A 20,027-nucleotide genomic window follows, 5' to 3' on the forward strand; every position below is an offset into this window, starting at 1 on the left:
CTGCTTCACACTGCCCATTGTCATTTGCAAAACACAAGACTGTGTTGAAAAATCATTGACCTCCTCTTTCTTGCATTTCTTGTACTCCACAATACCAGGTGGGATGTCAATTTGTTAATCCAAGGGGGATAAAGCAGACTTTGAAACAGGACACTTTAGCATCCAGTCCCCTTCAAAAGGCTGCATTCGTTCTGTTGTCCCAATGCAAGTCAGCTGGCCCAACCTCAGTGCTTGTAATCTCTCATACAAATGCAGCTGAACAGCAGCAGTTTGGGCCCAAAGATTTCAATTTTTTCTGTGTCATATCCCTCTGCTCACACCAGTCCATTTGTTCGCAATGCAAACCTGCACAAATTCTCAGGACTCAAGCATAACAGCAAGCCTCTCACACAAACTGCTTCTAGTCCAGTCTGAGCTAAACTGTTTCTCACCATCATAATCCAAACCTCACAGTCCATAGTTCTTACTGCATTTAGGTCTCTTAACTCTGAACAGAAGAGTCCTTCAAATTGTACTTATAGCATTGCAAGGCATCTCTTAGGTCAAACTTTCAAATCCTTTTACAGTCCTCTTGAAAATCAGCTCCAAAAGGCCAAAGCCTCACAGACAGGTGTCTAGCAGCAGTCCCACTCCACTGGTACCAACTTTACTGTTGCAGTCAGGTTCCCATTGCTGGCAGAAATCACCTGACCAAGAGTAGCTTGTGGGGAAAAAAAAAAGGTTTATTTTGGCTTACAGACTTGACTTGAAGCTCCATGATGGCAGGGAAAAATGACAGCATGAGCAGAGAGTGGACATCACCTCCTGGCCAGTATCAGATGGACAACAGCAATAGGAGAGTGTGCCAAACACTGGCAAGGGGAAATTGGCTATAATACCCATAAGCCTGCCCTAAACAATACACAGCCTCCAGAAAGTGTTAATTCCCAAATCTCCATCAGCTGGGAACCTAGTAGTCAGAACACTTAAATTTATGAGAGGCACCTGAATCAAACCACCACAGTATACTTAAGTAAATATTTATTCACCTGTACAGTTTGGATGTTTGCTATATCTTTTTATTGATGGTCATGGGTTTGATCCCTGCCTCCTCTACATTTTATATATACTTATGTAATAAAATGTGAATACATGAAGGGGCAGGATTATTATGATCTACTACTACTTTTACCGTCTTTTCATTCATTCACTCACTCATTCACTCATTCATTCTTTTTTTTTTTTTGATTTTCAAGGGTAGGGTCTCACTCTAGCCCAGGCTGACCTGGAATAATTCACTATTCATTATGTAGTCTCAGGGTGGCCTTGAACTCATGGTGATCCTCCTATCTCTGCCTCCTGAGTGCTGGGATTAAAGGTGTGCACCAACACGCTCAGCTTCTCTTATCATTTATTTGTGTGTATGTGTGTGTACACATATATATGTATATATATGCATACATACATATATATACACACATGCATGTGTGATTGCATGTACATATGAACTGTGTGAACATACATGTAGAGGCCAGAGGACAAACTTGGGTATTGTTCCTCAGGAAGGCCATTCTTCTTTTGAGAGGTTCTGTCATTGTTCTAGACTTTACCAATTAGGCTAGACTGCCTGGCTAGCAAGCCACATGGATCCTCCTATCTCTGTGTCACCATGCCTGGCAACTTTATGTGGGTTCTGGGATTGACCTCAGGTTCTCATGCTTGTGAGGTAAGCACTTTACTAATTGTGCTATCTCCCTAGACATCATTCTTAATTTTTTTGAGTTTGTTTATTTATTTGTACACGGGGGAGGGGTTGGCAGGGAGGTAGTGGGCACACCAGGCCCTCTAGTCACTGCAAATGAACTCCAAACATGTAACACCACTTCATGCATCTGGCTTTACCAAGAAGCCATCTCTTCAGCCCCCCAGATCTCATTGTTAACCTTACTATCGATATTGTATAACAATCTTAGCAGTCAAATTCTATTTTGTTGACATAAAGAATTAAACTATTAAGGTTATTTATGAAAAAAGTTAATCAGGAAGGTTATAGGTGACAGCTGTTGTCTTATCTTTGATCTAGTTTCCAATTCTTTGTGTATTTTATTTTGGTTACATAATTATAAGGACACTATCTTCAATTAAATCAGAATGACAGATGATTCCTTAGTCTAAGGTTTGCACAAAACTGATGAATTATCAAGTAAAGGCAAGCACAGTATTTGTCTTTATGTTCTTCATGATCCCTTGAGCATATGTTATTTTCTGAAATTCTAAATGAAATCCATCAATCACCTAGGGGACACTCAAAGTATTTAGAGAGAACAGTTTGAAAACTACTGGTGCAAGTAAATCTTTGTCTTTGTTAACAATTTTCTGCTAGCTTCTATGATCTGTGTGTATTTGTGTGAGCACAAGAATGACAAGAACGCCTATTATTCCTTCCTCATTGGCCTGTTGGAGCTAAGTCCAATAATAAAATAAAAGAGAGAATGTAAACTGCAAAGCACTATATTAAATTATGATGTCATTGCCTCATTTATCTAATGTTAAATTTTCTGCTGAACTGAACTTGGTTAGGCCCCCTTATCTCTGTGCTTAGCCTTAACTTTGGATTTCTCTTCAACCAGCTCTTTTACCTTTAAGTCATTCCATTCCTCAGCAGGTCCCTTTGTTATGTAAGCCACCCTGCTGTTACAACTCCAGATCAAAATTGATGAGGAATTGTCATTAAGATTTCAGGAGACAAAAGACATTTGATGGCAGTTGTATATAAAAGTAGAAAGACTGTATGACTACCTAGTACCATACCTATCACCCAGCTATACTATTTGTCATCTGCTACAAAATTTAATTTGCTACATTTAATTTGCTTCAAAGCTAAGGCCAAGATGTGTATGTGTAAAATATTTTTTAAATCTAATAAAATTAATCTCAAAAATCATCAGTATCACTTAATTAAGGGCTATCTCAACAGTTTTTAAAATTTTTTATTGACAATTTTCCTACATGTACATAATATATTTTGATCATCATCTCCTCTGATTATCAGATATTTTTTAAAAGAGTTGATGAGTTCAAATTGGAATCCAAATGATTCCCTTCATTAAAGACAAAGTCTTTACTGAGGTTATATTATGTATATATAGCAAAGATCCCAACTCTAAAGGTATAACTCAAAGATTTAAAAGGTAAAAGTTATGTTAGCTTGTTAATTTTACCTATTTGTTGTTGAATGATAAAATGTTTTTATAAATGTATACATGGTATGTGTGCTTGCACGTGTAAGTGGGTGAAATGTGTGAGTGTGCATGTGGAGGCCTGAGGACAACCTTGGGTGTTGTTCCTCAGGAAGGCTGTCTACCTTTTTTGAGGCAAGATCTCTCTTTGTCCTAGAGCTCACCAATTAGTCTAGACTGGCTGGCTAGTGAGTCCCAGGGATCCCCCTTTTCCACCTTTGCAGAACTGGGATTGCAAGCACATGCTACCATGCCTGGTATTTCACATGGATACTGGGGATTGAACTCAGTCAGGTCTTTATGCTTGTAAGCAAGCCCTTTACTGACAGAACTACCTGTGTCCCCAGCCCAGAATGATGCAGTACTAGGCAAAATAGTTTTATTTTTTATGTTTATTGAAGTTTATTTCATAAAATAGTAATTCTTAGTAGCTTCAACTGTTTCCTGCCTTTCAAAAATGTGAAAGTGCTAGTGGAAAAGCTATATCCCATTAACATAAGTAATATGTAAGGTAATGGAGTCATGTAGGTTAGTCCCAAATACTTTGCTTTGATTAAAATAGCACCAATTCAGTGCAGTTACAGGAGTTAACTTCTGATCAGAAACTCCAAGTAGCAGCAATACATGCCATTTAGTCATAAAAACAGAAAATGAAGTTATTAAACAAGTTATCTTTTCTTTTCCTGTGAATCTCTACCTTCATTTAGTTAATTTTTCACTTGACTGATTTTAGCAATAAGCATTACTTAGTTTTGTTTGCTCACTAATTCTACTCAAGCCTACCTTGTAGAGTACATGCAATTTGTTCTGTATACAAAAATTTCAAAAAGGTGGGCAACTTGAATGAAAGCATAATAAAATTGGAACTATTGTCCTAGAACAGTAAATGTAAGATTTAGAATCTACTTTTGAGAGATAGTTTGAGGGAACTTTCCTGTGCATGAATATGAGGTAGAAGAAATATTTATTAAAAATCTTTCTTCGAACACATAGATAGAAAGGAGCATTTATATAATATGTATTGTTATTTCCATATAACCTTGAATGTATAATTGGAATCTTTTATATTCTATGAATGATGCAGTTTTCCAATCTCATGCAATTGCCTTCAGTGATTTGTATGGACATTGCACTTGCATTGGTTAAAGCAGTGCTTACATACTTTATTGTTCTTGTCCGTTTGAAATGGGAGGGGCAACACTTTTCCCTTATTTTGACAAAAATAAGTGGAAAATTTCCAGGCAGCTTAAAGGCTGAGGCAAGAAGATTTAGAGTTTGAGGTCATTTCTAGCTACAGGGTAAAAACCTGTCTCAAAAACTCATCATCTATCATTAAATGGAAAACTGGTAAAGAAAAAAAATGGTGAGTATGCCAGTGTCTCATTTCCTTAGAAGTGGAGCTTCTTAGAGAAGCTTCCATTAAGCCTATAGAAGGAAATCCATTCTAACCTGCCATAATATTTCAAGAATTTCACCAAAGTATTATATTTTAATAAAGAAAAATTACATGTTAAGTCCATTAAAGTTTCTCTAAAATTGGTAATCTAGCCAGGTGTAGTGGCACACGTCTTTAGTCCCAGCACTCAGAAGGCCCAGGTAAGAGGATTGCTATGAGTTTGAGGACAGCCTGAAACTACATAGTGAATTCCAAGTCACCTGGGCTAACATGAGACCCTACTTTGTAAAAAAAATAAATAAAATAAAATTGTAATCAAAGTTCTTGTAGAAATTTGAATGTAAATGTCAGCCAAGAAAACTGGTTCAGTGGTCAGGTGCCTTACTTAGTACTTGAGGCTCTGGGTTTTCATCCCAGATCATGAAGCAGGTTCAGGGACTAGATGTTTGCAGGTACTACTTTTCTCCAAGTGACTCTAGAGGTAGCTCAGAAATCAACAAATGGAATAAAACTTGCTTATTAAGATTAATGCTGTTCTTTTCTAGATGATAAATATGAAGGACTTGAAGTATATGTACATAGATAAGTGAGTGACCTGTGTCTATTTAATTTGTCAATTTCATATTTTTTGTATCTGTGCAAGCTAACCATCATGTCTCTCAGATACCAGAGAGGTTTGTGAATTTAATAGAAAAAATAGCTACTGGAATCCCCCCCCCCCAATTTTTCAATGTATATTAATGATAGATAATGTGTGTGTGTGTGTGTGTGTGTGTGTGTGTGTGTGTGTGTGTGTGTCTGGTTTTGACCTGGAATTCACTATGTAGTCACAGGCTGGTTTTGTACTCACAGTAGTCCACCTAACCCTGCCTCCTGAGTTCTGGAATTAAACATATACACCACCACACCCTTCAGTACCATACTTTAGAAGAAAAATGTCTGGGGCGGAGAGATGGCTTAGCAGTTAAAGGCACGGGCTTGCAAAGCTTGCTGTCCTTGATTAAGTTCCCTAGTACTCATGTAGAGCCAGATGCACAATGTAGCACACACGTCTGGAGTTGGTTTGCAGTGTCAGGAGGCCCTGGTGTGGCAAGTCTCATTCTTTCTCTCTTAAATAAATAATATAATTTAAAAGAAGAAAAGACGACTACTGGGCTGGAGATTTGGCTTAGTGGTTAAGGCACTTGCCTGCAAAACCTAACAACCTAGGTTCAATTCCCCTATACCTACATAAAACCAGATGCATAAAGTGCCACATGCATCTGGAGTTCATTTGTAGCAGCTAGAGTGCCTGCCATGCCCATTCTTTCTCTGCTTCCAAATAAATAAAAATATTTTTAGAAAGAATTATACCAACATGTTTTTTGCTAAAAAAATAAATAATTGATTATGTACCATTGTGCCAGTAGTTTTTTATTCAACATTTTAATTTAAATCATTTTGTTATTATTATTAACAACATTTTGTATGGATACATCATGTGTTGGTACCGTCTTTTTCCTCATCCCTGCCCCTGTTCCATTGGGGATCCTCTTCAGTGGGGTTGCAGGTCTTCCCTATGGGCTTGTGGGTTATGCATTGTGGGAGCAGCAGTCAGTTATTTTAAGGGGAGGGAAAGCCTCTGGGCATGATGTCTCAACCTGTGGCTCTTAAAACCTTGCCGCCCCCTCTTACGCAAAATTCCCTAAGTGGTGGTGTGTGAGTTTCAAGTCTACTTCAGTGATGAGCTCTTAGGAATCTCTTGATCTATGTTTGGTAGGTGTTGAGTATCCTCAGGATCTCTCCTACAGCATGGAAGCAGCACTCTTCCTCATCTCCCTAATTCCTCTGTGGATTCAGCTATGGCTTGGCTGAAATGTGAGAGGTAGCTTATCTCCTCTGATCTGACTACCTTCTGAAAAAGAGCAGATTCTCCCAACAGAGAATGAAGTCAACATAGTTTAAATGGGATAAGCATTACTAATTTATGGAGAATGTGATGTAGTTAGCCCCTCTTTTAACCAAAGACTAGTGAGAGCTTGACACTGGAGAGCATAATCTTTGTCTCCGTAGGATTCTGACCTGTATTCCCAGTTCCAGATATGGGTTCCTTTGCACTGTGTGGATCTCTGAGCCAATGAGAAAGCTATTGGTTACCCACCAAGGCTATGTGCCTCTATTGCACTGGCGTGTGCATCAGGGTGTTTGCTTCTGAGTAGCTTAGACCTCTGTTTGCTCAAACCATTGTTGGCCGCTTTCCCTCAGTAGCTCATGTAGTACTTTCCAGCACTATCTTGGGACTGTCTCTCTTCCAGATGCTGTGTGTAGGCAACATATGGTGTTTTTAGCCATAGGGTCTTAGCTTTTGTCTCAGGTAGGTAACCAAGTGCTATGACAGAAAACTGTCTTGATTTGGGGACCTCATAGGTCTCTCTAGTGAACAGCTCAATGTGGGAAGCAACCAATTTCTAGTACTGGGAGTTATAGGCAAGAGACCAAAAAAATTTACTCTTAAGCTTAGGCTTCATCCCATCCTCTCCACAGGGCTCTGCTTCTCAGGTGCTCCCCTCTTATTCCTTTTGAGGATTATATCTTTTAGTCTGTCTCCAGGGATAAAGGTTCCTGTAGTAGCTCATTTTGGATTTAGTTTTGTGTTTGTTTATCCTCCTGCTCCCCTTCCCCAAAACTTTCCATCCCTATGGTCTGGGCCTTGAGTTGCCTATCCTGCATATCAGCAACTCAAGCAGGTCTAGGTTAGGCACTTCAGATAAGTGATGCCATGTGGCATTTGTCTTTCTGTGATTGTGTGAGTTCGCTGACTATGCTCTGTTCCAAATCTGTCCATTTTCCTGCAAATTTAATTATATCATTTTTTCTTACTGCAGTGATGGGCATCTGGATGGATTCTAGTTCTTAGGTATAATGAATTAAGCAGTTATAAACATGTTTGAACAAGTATCTCTGTAGTGATACATGGAGCATTTAGGATAACTGGGTCTGTTGGTAGCTCTGTGTTCATCCTTTTCAGGAATCTCCTTATTGGTTTCCATTGTGGTGGTACAAGTTTACATCCCACCAGCAGTGGATGAGGGTTCCTCTTTCCCCACATCCTCCCAATATTTGTTGTTATTAGATGTTTTTAATGATTGTCATCATTATTGGAGGAAGGTAGAATCACATGGTTGTTTTAGTGTGCATTTCCCTAATGGTTAGAGATGCTGAACATTTTAAGTATGTGTTACCTATTTGTATTTCTTCCTCTGAGAACTCCCTATTTAGTACTCTGCCTATTTTTGTAATGGGTTATTTGATGTTTTTATCACTTAGTTTTGTGAGTTCTTTGTAGATTCCAGATATTAGGCTTCTGTCAGTGGTATAGCTAGCAAAGATTTTCTTCCATTCAGTGGGAAATCTATTGGCTCTGCTTATGGCGTGTTTGTGCAAAAGCCTTTTAGCTTTATGAGATCCCATTGATTGAGTGCTTATTTAATTTCCTGGGCTACTCAGGTTTTGTTGAGGAAGTCTTTCCCCACTCCTATGTTTTGGAGAGTGACTCCAATTTTTTCTTCCAGTAGAAGATTTTCAGGTCTTATACTGAGGACTTTAATCCATTTGGACTTGATTTTTGTGTATGGAGAGATGAGTGGGTCTAGTTTCATTTTTCTACATGTGGCGATCCAGTTTTTTCAGTACCATTGTTGAAGATGCTGTCTTTTCTCCATTCTACTTTATCAGCACCTTTGTCAAAGATCAAGGAGCTGTAGTTACTTGACGTAAGGTCTGTGTCTTCAATTCTGTTCTATTGGTCTATGTTTCTATTTTGATGCCAGTAGCATGCTACTTTTGTTACTATGGCTTTGTAATAGTGCTTTAGATCAAATATGATGATACCTCCAGAGGTGTTTAATTTACTGAGAATATGTTCAGATATCTGAGGTTTGCTACCGTTCCATATGAATTCTGAGACGATTTTTTCAATCTCTTTGAAGAATGATGCTGGAATTTTTATTGGTATTTCATTAAATCTGTATATTGCTTTTGGTAGAATTGCCATTTTCACTATATTAATTCTATCCAGGAGCATGGGAGGTCTTTCCTTCTTCTCAAGTACTCTTCAATTTCTTTCTTAAGCTTTTTTATGTTTTCATTATATAGGTCTTTTACATTCTTGGTTAGTGTTATCCCAAGGTATTTAATTTTTGTTGTTGTTCTTGAAAATGGGACAGCCTCACTGATTTCTTTCTCTGTATATTTGTCCTTTGCATATAGAAAGGCTACTTGTTTTTGTGTGTTGATTTTGTATCCTGCCACTTTACCAAAGGTATTAATCACCTTTAGAAGATTTGAGATGGAGACTTTAAGGGCCCTTATTTTTAGGATCCTGTCATCAGCAAATAGAGCTAACTTGACTTCTTCCTTTCCAATTTGAATCCCTTTTATTTCTTTCTTCTGTCTTATTTCTTGGGCTAGTACTTCTAGTACTATGTTGAAGAGCAGTGGTGAGGTGGGTTTCTTGAAGAGAGCAGACAGAATGGTCCATTTTTTTTGTTGTTGTTGATCCACCCTATTAACTTGTGTCTTTTGATGGGAGAGTTAAGACTGATAATATTTAAGGTTATAACTGAGGTTTGGTTTAATCCCTGCCATGATGGAGTACTTTATGGGGTTTGATGCTTTCTTGTGTTTTGTACTTGTTTGAGCCTGGTCTAATTTTGGTTGTGATCTTCTTGTGGGCTCTTGAGACTGATTGTTCACCTCTGCTGTATGGAGTATTCCCTGAAGTATTCTCTGTATGTTTGACTTTGTGTTCATATAATTATAGTGTTGATCTTTTTCATGGGAAGTTTTCTTTCACCATCTATTATGAAGCATACTTTTACTGGGCAAAATAGTTTGGGTTGGAAGCCATAGTTTTTTAGACTTTGAAGTGTTTCATTGTAGGCCCTTCTGGATTCCAGGGTTTCCATTGAGAAATCTGAGGTAATTTTGATGGAATTTCCTTTGTATGTAGTGAGTTGTTTCTTTCTTGCTGCTTTTAGCACTCTCTCTTTGTTTTCATTGTTAAGAATTTTAATTGTTATGTGCCTTGGAGAGTTTCTTTTTTTTTTTTTTAATTTTTTTGTTCATTTTTTATTTATTTATTTGAGAGTGACAGAGAGAGAGAGAAAGAGACAGAGAGAGAGAGATTGAGAACGGGCGCGCCAGGGCTTCCAGCCACTGCAAACAAACTTCAGATGCATGCGCCCTCTTGTGCATCTGGCTAACGTGGGTCCTGGGGAACTGAGCCTCGAACCAGTGTCCTTAGGCTTCACAGGCAAGCACTTAACCACTAAGCCATCTCTCCAGCCCAGAGAGTTTCTTCATTGATCCTATCAGTTCCGTGTTCTGTGAGCTTCTTGTATCTAGCTGGGCCTCTTTTTTGGGAGATTGGGAAAATTTTGTTCAATAATTTTGTTGAGAGCTAAAGAGATGGCTTCATGGTTAAGGCATTTGCCTACAAAGCAAAGGACCTAGGTCTGATTCCCTAGGACCCATGTAAGCCATGTACAAGGTGGTGCATGCATCTGGAGTTTATTTGCAGTGGCTGGATGCCCTGGCATGCCCATTTTTTTTCTCTTCCTCACCCTCTTTCTGCCTCTTTCTCACTCTCTCAAATAAATAAATAAAAATTAAAAATAATAATTTTGTTGAATGTATTCTCTATGCCTCTGGCCCATATTTCATCTCCTTTTGGTATACCCATGATTTTGATGTTTGGTCATTTTAGGGTATCCCATAGTTCCTTTGTATCCTGTTCATATGATTTTTTGAACTTAGCAAAGCTTTTGGCTTCCCAATCAATTTCTTCTTGTCTTGTAGCTCAGAGATTCTATCTTCCACATGAATAACTCTGTTATTGAGGAGGTTCTAGAGAGGTTTTTATAAATTCTATCTGATTTCTATTTTCTGTTGCGTTATTTTGCATCTTGTCCATCTGGTTTTTTTGGTTTTTTTTTTTGAGTTTTCCTTTTGAGTTCTGATTTTCTTTTTATTTATTTATTTGACAACTTCTATAATTTTAAAAAGTATCCCATGGTAATTCCATTCCTCCCCCCCTCCACTTTCCCATTTGAAACTCCACTCTATAATATCCCTCCCCCTCACAATCAGTCTCTTTTATTTTGATGTCATGATCTTCTCCTCCTATTATGATGGTCTTGTGTAAGTAGTGTTAGGCACTGTGAGGTCATGGATATCCAGGCCATTTTGTGTCTGGAGGAATATGTTGTAAGAAGTCCTACCCTTCCTTTGGCCCTTATTTTCTTTCTGCCACCTCTTCCACAGTGGACCCTGAGCCTTGGAAGGTGTGATAGAGATATTTCAGTGCTGAGCACTCCCCCATCTTTTCTTCTCAGCACCATGTGCCTTCTGAATCATCCCAAGGTCACTGTCCCCTGAAAAGAGAAGTTTTTCTAACCAAAAGTGAGAGTAGCATTAATATATGGGTATTAACATTAAGAGAAGTGCTTACTGGGCAATTTGATGAGCATAGTATATATATGTAGCCAGATACCAGCAGACATTACACCTGTAGGGCTCATGACTACCCCTGTTGTAGGGTTTCAGTATCAAGGATATATTCCTTGCCATGGAGCGGGCCTCCAGTCCAATTAGAGAGTGATTGTTTTCCCCCACAACAAACATGCCACTGTTGTACCCATTGGCTCATTTGCCATGGCTGGCCAAATTTAATGCTTGTAGTATCCACTGTTGAGGATCTTCACTGGCGATTTCTGTCTCTCTCAATCAACTGCATGCATATAGCTTTTGCCAGCTTTCTGTCAGGTGGTCTACATGGAGGAAGTTTTTGGCTCAGCTCCAGCAGGATTTCTCATTGACCTTGCAGCCCAGGTATGTGGAGTCTTCAGCAGTAGGGTCTTTCCATCTATTCCAGGTGGGAAACTGAGTTCTGATTTTCTTGATGCTTCCTGGAATTCATTTTTGCATTTGCTCAAATCTGCATTTATCTTAATCAACTGATTATTGAGATCATCCATTTATTGACTCACCTTTAATTCATTTGTATCTCTGTTGAGGCTTCTAAGGTCTTCTTCAATTAAGTTAAGCCTAGTGTCAAAAGCTGATGCTCTAAGAGATGATTCTGCTCAATTTCCTTGATGCGATTGTTGATATTTTGATTGTTTGCTTTCAGTTCAGCAGTTCTTTTGATCAGGGTCACATTGGTTGCTATGTTAAATTTTGGGATTCTGTTTCTTTTGATTTCTCTAGGATTTTATTGGAGGCTTCTATTGTTGGACTAGGCATCCTTGGTAGAGATCTCTGTTTTCTTACTCTCTTTTTGGTCTAAGCAAGTGTTTGTCCTTGTAGGATCTTTCAGTGGGCATTCTGTTTTAAATGTGACCCACATTGGTATGTGATGACATTATAACCACAGGTTGCCAGATTTTGAAGATTTCACGTACATCAAGGGACCTGTGGACCTGGGGGTGGGGAACTGAGAGCTCTAGTCTACTCACTCCACTTGCACATACTCTTCAGCATCCCAGCCATCAGGGCTTGGGGAGCTAGATGCTGGGAAGCTAAAGAACCAGGGGCAAGAGGCCAGTTCCTACAGTGGCGCATGCACCCTCTGGCTCTAGGGAATAGGGATATGAGTACCCAGGGGCTAGTCAGGAAACTAGAGCAAAAGGCCTGCTTCTGTAGCCCACATGCAGTGAACAGGCCACCCCAAGGCAGCAGCAGGGGTACTAGGCCCGGAACTGGGAGGTGGGGAACCATCCAGGAGTTCTGGCCTGCTCACTTTGTGTACACATCCTCCAGAGCAGGGTTTCCAGGAATCAGGGGCCCAGGAGCACTTTAAATTAGGAAACTGGAGCAAGGGGCCAGCCTCTGCAGCAAGCTCACAGGGTCCAGGTAGCCCCAAGCCAGCAGCAGGGAACTGACTGGTACCAGGGAACTGGGAGGGGGAGAACAGGGAGATCTTCCCCACTTGCTCTGCATGTTCACCCCCTCCGGAGCAAGGGATACAGGAATTAGGACCCAGGGGCCATGCAATAAGGAAAGCAGAGCAAGGAGCCTGCTTACGCAACAAGCTTGCATGGTCCAGGCAGCCACAAGCCAGCAGCAGGGGAACCAGTGGGGACCAGGGAACTGGAAGGGGGTCCTGGCAGATCTGGCCTACTCCCTCTGAGCAAGAACCCTCTGGAGTAGGGGACCCAGGAATTGGAGACCCAAGGGCCCTTCAATCCTTATTCAACTTTTTGAATAGCAGATTTTGTTTCACATTTTTTTCTTATAGTTTATTTCTATTGCAAAAAAAAAAGAAAATGTAATTAAAAGAAACAAGTAAGCTATATATTTCTGACACTAATGAGACCTAAATTGAATTAGTCTTGTATGTTATTGCATTGGTTATTTTAAAGGGAAAAATGAATGAGTTTACTGAGAATATAACTCAATTCAAGTGACAGATTGGTTTGTAACATAATACATAACCTTTTTGTCTTCAGGGAACATTGTGTTATCAAGATATCTACATGCTGAATGGTAGATCCAACAATGGCTATATAAATGACAAACTTAAGCTGATTTGTTCAACTATGTGGTTTCAGTTAGAAAAACATATATAAGCTGAAGGAGATAATACATTACTTTTAAAAGAGATCTAAAATGACTCTTAAGACATAGTTAACCTTGTTATGATCTTAACACAAATGTGATTAAAATTATGGAGAGCAAAGTTTATTCATGTGTTCATTTCTCATGTAGGAGGTCTTGAGCTGATAAATTACTCAGGTAGAAGTATGGACTTAATATACAAATGATATAGGTGATTTAAGTCTACCTTATTATGCTTATTTTTAAATATACTTATATATCAGAGCAAGCCAACTTTCTGAGTTTTCTGAATTGTCCTACTTCTCTTCCTCAAAGGATACTCTGTGAGACTGTCAAGGACTTCGTTGCCAAAGTGGAGAAGACATACAACAGAACATTGGAAAATGAAGTTGTAGCTGAATCTGTGGCCAGTAAAGTAAGAGGGAGGGCACAAAAGTTGTTCATTGACATTGTAAACATTGAACCATGTTTGAAAGCTGAACTTCTTAGCTGAGTTCTCAGCTAGAATGTCTTCAGTGAAGAGAGAAACAACTTTTGAATTGGCTATGCAAATTCACAAAAGAATTCTATCTTATGGTTACCCTTTAGTGTGTGTGAAAGCTGCATTGATTGAAACCAGCAAACCAAATATTATAACACAATTCCCTCTCTCAGTGATTGACATCTTGAAGGGATATGTACAGCCATCAACCCACAGGATGGGGTGGGGGGGCGGTGGGAGACGCCAGGTTACTGGTGCTGTTGGGAGAGGAAGGGCTTTCTATTTTCAAACGAACTTTGGATGACCCAGTTCCCTCGTAGCACAAGTCCTTCAGTTCCCCTGAATCTGGTCCAGTCTTACAGAGGTCCATTTCTTACATTACCTTTTTCTTTACAGATTTTCCCCTGATCATGAGCTTTCTGATACTAAAGTAAGAATAGCATACTGACCTTAATAAGTAGTTTCCCTCTTTCAAGCTCATAAGATGCCCTTTTACTTTTTTAATATTCTATTTATTTATTTTAGAGAGAAGATGATAGATAGATAGATGACAGATGGATGGATGGAAGATAGATAGATAGATAGGAAGGAAGGAAGGAAGGAAGGAAGGAAGGAAGGAAGGAAGGAAGGAAGGAAGGAAGGAAGGAAGGAAGGAGTGCTATGGGCATTTCAGAGCTTCCTGCTTCTGCCAAAGAATTTCAGAGGCATGCATCCCTTTGTGGATCTGACTTTCTGTGGGTACTGAGGAATTAAACCCAGGCTATTAGCTTTGCAAACAAGCACCTTTACCTGCTGAGCTCTCTCTCATTCTAGCTTCAAGGGGCACTTTTAGAGGTATCTTTAACCTGGTAAGAAACTTACTCCCTCAGACTCATGCCTTAACTTGTGGATTGTATGGAAGAAAAAGAATGTGGAAGTGTGTGTGTGTGTGTGTGTGTGTGTGTATGTGTGTGTGTGTTTATTTGAGAGAGTGACAGAAAGAGAGGAAATGGGTATGCCAGGGCCTCTAGCCACTGCAAACAAACTCCAGACACATATGCCACCTTGTGCATTTGGCTTACATGGGTCCTGGGATATCAAAACTGGCTCCTTTGGCTTTGCAGGCAAGTGCCTTAAGTACTAAGGCATCTTTCCATCCCTAAATATATTTTTGATATGTTCAGCTTTCCTTTTTCATCTCCATGGAAAGTTTTTGAAAAAGAGCCTTTCTCTCTCTGAGCCTTGCTTTTGTCCCTAAACTGCTGTGACTTTGTCTTGGCACATCATCAAATACAGATAAATGAAAGAGGAAATGACTGAAAATTATGTGATTAAAGGTATATTGCAGGTAGCATTAATAGCTTTGATCTTTTTGATTTTTTTTTTTTTACCTGTAGTAATGTAAGAAAAGTAGAAAGACATAACTACATGCCTATTTTCCTTTCTGTACCACTCTTCTTTTCCTTCATGCTCCAGTGCGTTTTCCTTCTTCCTTCTTCTTGGAGCCAGTAAATCCTATTGGCACTGTTCCATCTTCCTTTTCTACTGTGTGTGCGTGTGTGTGTGTGTGTGTGTGTGTGCATGGTGAACATGTGGAGGTCTGGAGATAACCCTGGAGTGATTCCCTTCCTTCCACCTTCTTTTGAGATAGGGTCTCTCTTGCTGCTGCTGCTGCTTGTGAGCTTCTGAATTTTCCTGACTCCTCCTCCCATTGCCATATTTTCATTGGGATTATAGACACATGTGCATTTTGCACCTGTGTTTATGTGGATGTTGTGGAAGATTGAACTGAGGTTGGCAGGTTTACAAAGAAGCACCATTAACTGCTGAGTCATCTCCTCAGCTGTACTGTCCAACTCCTTTACAAAACCACTTCCGAATCAGTTTGGCCAAACTCAGTCATACCTGCATCTAATGATACTAAGAATAGTCCCTTCAGTCAGTTACTTTAAAAGCCAAAAAATGTGGGTTGGAAGATAGCTCTGCAGTTAAAGGCACTTCCTTGCAAAGCCTGATGCCTCAGGCTTGATTCCCCAGTACCCACATAAAACCAAATGCACTAAGTGCTGAATGTATCTGGAGTTCATTTGCAGTTGCAGGAAATCCTGGTGGGCTCATATTCACTCTCTCTGTGTGGCCCACCCTTTCCCCAGCACATACTCTCACTCGCTCGCTCGCCCTCTCTCTCCGATAAATTTTAAAACTTTAAAAACTTTAAAAGTCAAAAAATCTAACGTTTTTAATAGCATCTAAAGACTATTTATGAGAGAGAGAATGAGCATGCCAGGGCCTCCAGCCACTGCAAACAAATTCCAGATGCCTTTGCCACCTTGTGCATCTGGCTTATGTGGGTATTGGGGAATCAAACCTATATCCTTAGGCTTTGCAGGCAAGTGCCTTAACCACTAAGAAATCTCTCCAGCCCATGTTTTAAGTAGCATTTTTTAGTGGACTGTGTCACTTATAAGTACTTGTTGTGTTATCTAAAGAAAAACAGCTATACATAAGTTTTAAGAATCTTAACCTATGAGGTAGAGCTTGAATGATTTTGAATGAATCAATAATGCATGAGAATTGTGCTTATTTATTTATTTATTTATTTATGAAGTCTAATGGATACATTATGTTAGTCATCGGATAGAAAACAAATCTCTAAATTCAAAACTACTAATTTAAAGATAATTTTCCATCTCCACTAAATTTTAAAATAGGTACATTCTAGACCAAAACATCTACAAAATAATGTGTTCTAGACCGGAATTTTAGTGTTTTCCTCCAGTGATTAAGCATTCAAAACATCTTACTAAAAAGGTCTTACATTTTGTCTGTTGATCTAACTTATGTTTGAATTTCTTCCTCACTACTGCTACTGCTGACACTTGTGTCTATCTCAGTGTTCAGTCTTAAATGAGAAGCTTGAACAACTGCTGCGAGTTTTACACACTGATTCACGGACCGCTCGCCTCCCCCCGGGGGTTGGACCTGCCATCCCAGAAGAAGATGCTGTGGAATCTTCCAGTGAAGAGTCCTTGGAAAGCAAGGATGAGCTCATGGATGATACTGTAAAACCACCTTCTCAGAAAGCTGTGAAGCCAAGGGAAATAATGTTGCGGGCAAACAGTTTAAAGAAAGCAGTGAGGCAAGTCATTGAAGAAGCTGGAAAAGGTATATATGAATAAAGTTAGCTTTGAAAACATTCTGAGTATTCCTGTTACAAGCATAATCTTTTCATACCCATCTGATTGGGCATGCTTAAAAATATTCTTGACACATGATAAAAGACAATTGATTTACTGAAAGGAAACTTGTATGCAGTCTTTTCTGCCATTTTAATAGTAAGGGTTAGCAGAGTAATGATGCTTAGGTTGAAACATTTCCTCAATTAAAGAATAATCACTTAAATGATATCTAAAGTTTTAAATATTCTCTACTTAAATGGAACCTGTTTAATTCCTAAAAACAAACCTGTAATTTCTTTGATAATATAAGAAATAATTTGTTAGCACTTATTTATTAAGCATTTATGTTGCTTTTTAGCATTTATAAAAGCTCTTGTTATATTTCAAATTTTATATTAAAATTTTTAGAATTTTAGTAGTCTAAAGCTGACTTTATTCTTTTTATGAGAGAGAGAGAAAGAGAGAATTGGTTTGCCAGGGCCTCCAGCCACTAAAATTGAACTCCAGATGTGTGCACCATCTTGTGTACATGTGCAACCAATCATGCACGTGTGTGTCACATTGTATCTGTCTTATGTGGGATCTGGAGAGTCAAACATGGGTCCTTAGGCTTCACAGTCAAGCACTTTAGTGCTAAGCCATCTCTCCAGCCCTAAAGCTGACTTTAATGTGAATAATTAATTCTTCATAATTGATTTAAAGGTTGTAATTAATATTTAGACTTTGGACTACATTGTTTAAAATTCTTTCATATTATTATTCTTATAACTATTTACTTTTGACATACTTACATAGTTTTATAACACCTAGTAGTTATAGACATCATGCCTAGGTTTGTGACCAAGTAATGTTTATTTGTGAATGTAGAATTTCTTTTGCTACATGGTCCACTTTTCCTTTCCTAAACCTATCTGAATATGAATGTTTTTCTTTCTCTCTTTCTTTTTTCTTTTTGTTTTTTTTTCCTGAGGTAGGGTCTTACTCTAGCTCAGGCTGATCTAGAATAGTCTCAGGGTGGCCTCGTACTTAACGGTGATCCTCCTACCTCTGCCTCCTGAGCACAGGGATTAAAGGCATGCGCCACCACATCTAGCTGTTTTGTTTTTGTTTTTTTCTTTTACATATGAAATACCTTTATCTTCTTACTACTTAAAGTTGTAGATGAGCAGCCAGTTCAGGCCTGTGAGCCTGTGGGTCTGTCATGTGACTGTGACAATGCAGAAACAAATGAATCTGAAGAAGAGTGCAGGGATGATGATACGAAGGAGTCCGTAACTGGTAAGAAAACTACCACACCATTTCAGAATGAATGAACATGCCGCTTTGATGTAGTTTTCAAAGACTGACCAGCTTGAATTAAACTGTAGTTTTATGTTGATTTAGTTTATGGTTGTGTGTGTGTTTGTATGTAGCAGGTGGATGCATGTACGTATGCATGTTTATGTGTGTGGGGGCGCCCATGTGTGCACATGTCTAAGTAGGGGCCAGATGTCACTGTCAGATGTCTTCTTCAGTCTCTCTTCACCTTATTTTTTGAAAGAGTTTCTCTCAACCTAGAGCTTACCGATTGGGCTAGGTTAGCTAGCCAGCTAGCCTTAAGGATCTTTCTATCTCTGCCTCCCCAACAGTGAGATTACTAGAGCACACTGCCATGCCTGGCTTTTATGACAAAGCTGGGATTGAACTCAGGTCCTCATATTCACACAGCAAGCACTTAACTGACTAAGCCATCTCCCTAGACCTCTGTATTTTTCATTTTGAAAAAGCTCTTTGGAGGTTAGACTTATTTATGAACACTCAGATGATAGAGGTAACAGATTACTTAGACTTACCAAGTACTCTTATATTATTCTCATACATTCTAGAGATTTTCATATACTAAGTATTATGGGACTAACAATGGTTAAATACCTTAGTTTTCCTGAGGGGGAGAAGAAACATGTAAATAGCCTACTTTTCATCTATTTTAAATCTCAAATCTTGAGAATTATAAGAAAGTTACAGGCTCCCTACATGCACAAAGTTTGTCCTTTTAAATCATTCAGTAGTTCCTTAAATTCCATTTACTAAACTTCTAGGTTGATAATTCTTGTTGTTAAATTAAACTTTAAAATCAAGACATCTAGCTGGGCGTGGTGGCTCATGCCTTTAATCCCAGCACTTAGAGGCAGAGGTAGGAGGATTGCTGTGAGTTCGAGGCCACCCTGAGACTCCATAGTGAATTCCAGGTCAGCCTGGGCCAGAGAGAGACCCTACCACAAAATAAATAAATAAACAAACAAACAAACAAACAAACATCTAGTTACAACCCTTTACCTAAATTATTTTGCTAGGCAATTGTATTATTGCTTGAAAATTATTTCTTTACCTTTTATCTTGAACTCACACTTTTAGGATTTTATGTTGCATAAGCAAAGTGCTAATTTGCTGAGGAATGAAACAAAGCAAAATTTAAAATATGAATGATGATAAGAGATAATATGAATATTATGACCTTATACTCATGGAAAGTAAAGACTGTGGGTTCAAAGATTCACTAAAGTATTTCTACATTAACTTTTTCATGATCATACTTTAAATCCTTTAAGAAATTCAAAATTGGGCTTTGCTCAGCACACAACTCAATGTAGGAAAATTCTTGCATTCTCTTCACAGATGGTCGTTGAGCCTTTGAGACCTTTGTTTCAATACATCCCACTCTTATGGTTGGCTGAATTGTTAGGCTGTTCTTTATCTTGAACTTTTAATTTTCTGTCCTAAAATTCTAACCATCATGACAGACATTAATAGGTTATATTTATGATAATGTGGATAGTAACAACTACTCACGTTTGTATAGTGTTTTTGATGGGTTTAGAAAGCAATTTCCAATGTGGTGTTTTCTAATTTAGAGATGATTCTGCCTTCTGGCATATAGCATATTCTTCCTCCATCTGGCAGTCTTTACATATCACTGAAAGTTGCTTTTTTAATATCATGTTTTGCCACCAATGATGGATTCTTTTATATCTGATGTGTCCTAACTTCCTCCACTAGTCTTTATCTGATGATTTCAAATCTTTCATTTTTTCTGGATGTATCTTTTTATCCTTTTTCCTTTTGATTTTTGAGATAGGGTTTCACTCTATCCCAGACTGGCCTGGAATTCACTATGTAGTCTCAAGGTGGCCTCAAAC

At 38.7% G+C, this 20,027-nt stretch overlaps 1 protein-coding gene across 5 annotated transcripts in view; it reads left to right on the top strand.

Annotated features, from left to right (window-relative positions):
* The window catches only part of Dgkh (diacylglycerol kinase eta), a 233,189-nt gene that overhangs the window by 167,636 nt on the left and 45,526 nt on the right, over positions 1-20,027 (top strand). For all 5 annotated transcript variants that reach the window (XM_004650996.2, XM_045145808.1, XM_045145805.1 and 2 more), the window contains 3 exons: positions 13,528-13,627; positions 16,567-16,837; positions 18,007-18,129. In XM_004650996.2, coding sequence (XP_004651053.2) covers positions 13,528-13,627; positions 16,567-16,837; positions 18,007-18,129 — 494 coding nt within the window. The remainder of the gene's footprint in view (positions 1-13,527; positions 13,628-16,566; positions 16,838-18,006; positions 18,130-20,027) is intronic.

The sequence above is a fragment of the Jaculus jaculus genome, chromosome 3, assembly GCF_020740685.1.
Source record: "Jaculus jaculus isolate mJacJac1 chromosome 3, mJacJac1.mat.Y.cur, whole genome shotgun sequence".
NCBI classification, from domain to species: Eukaryota; Metazoa; Chordata; class Mammalia; order Rodentia; family Dipodidae; genus Jaculus; species Jaculus jaculus.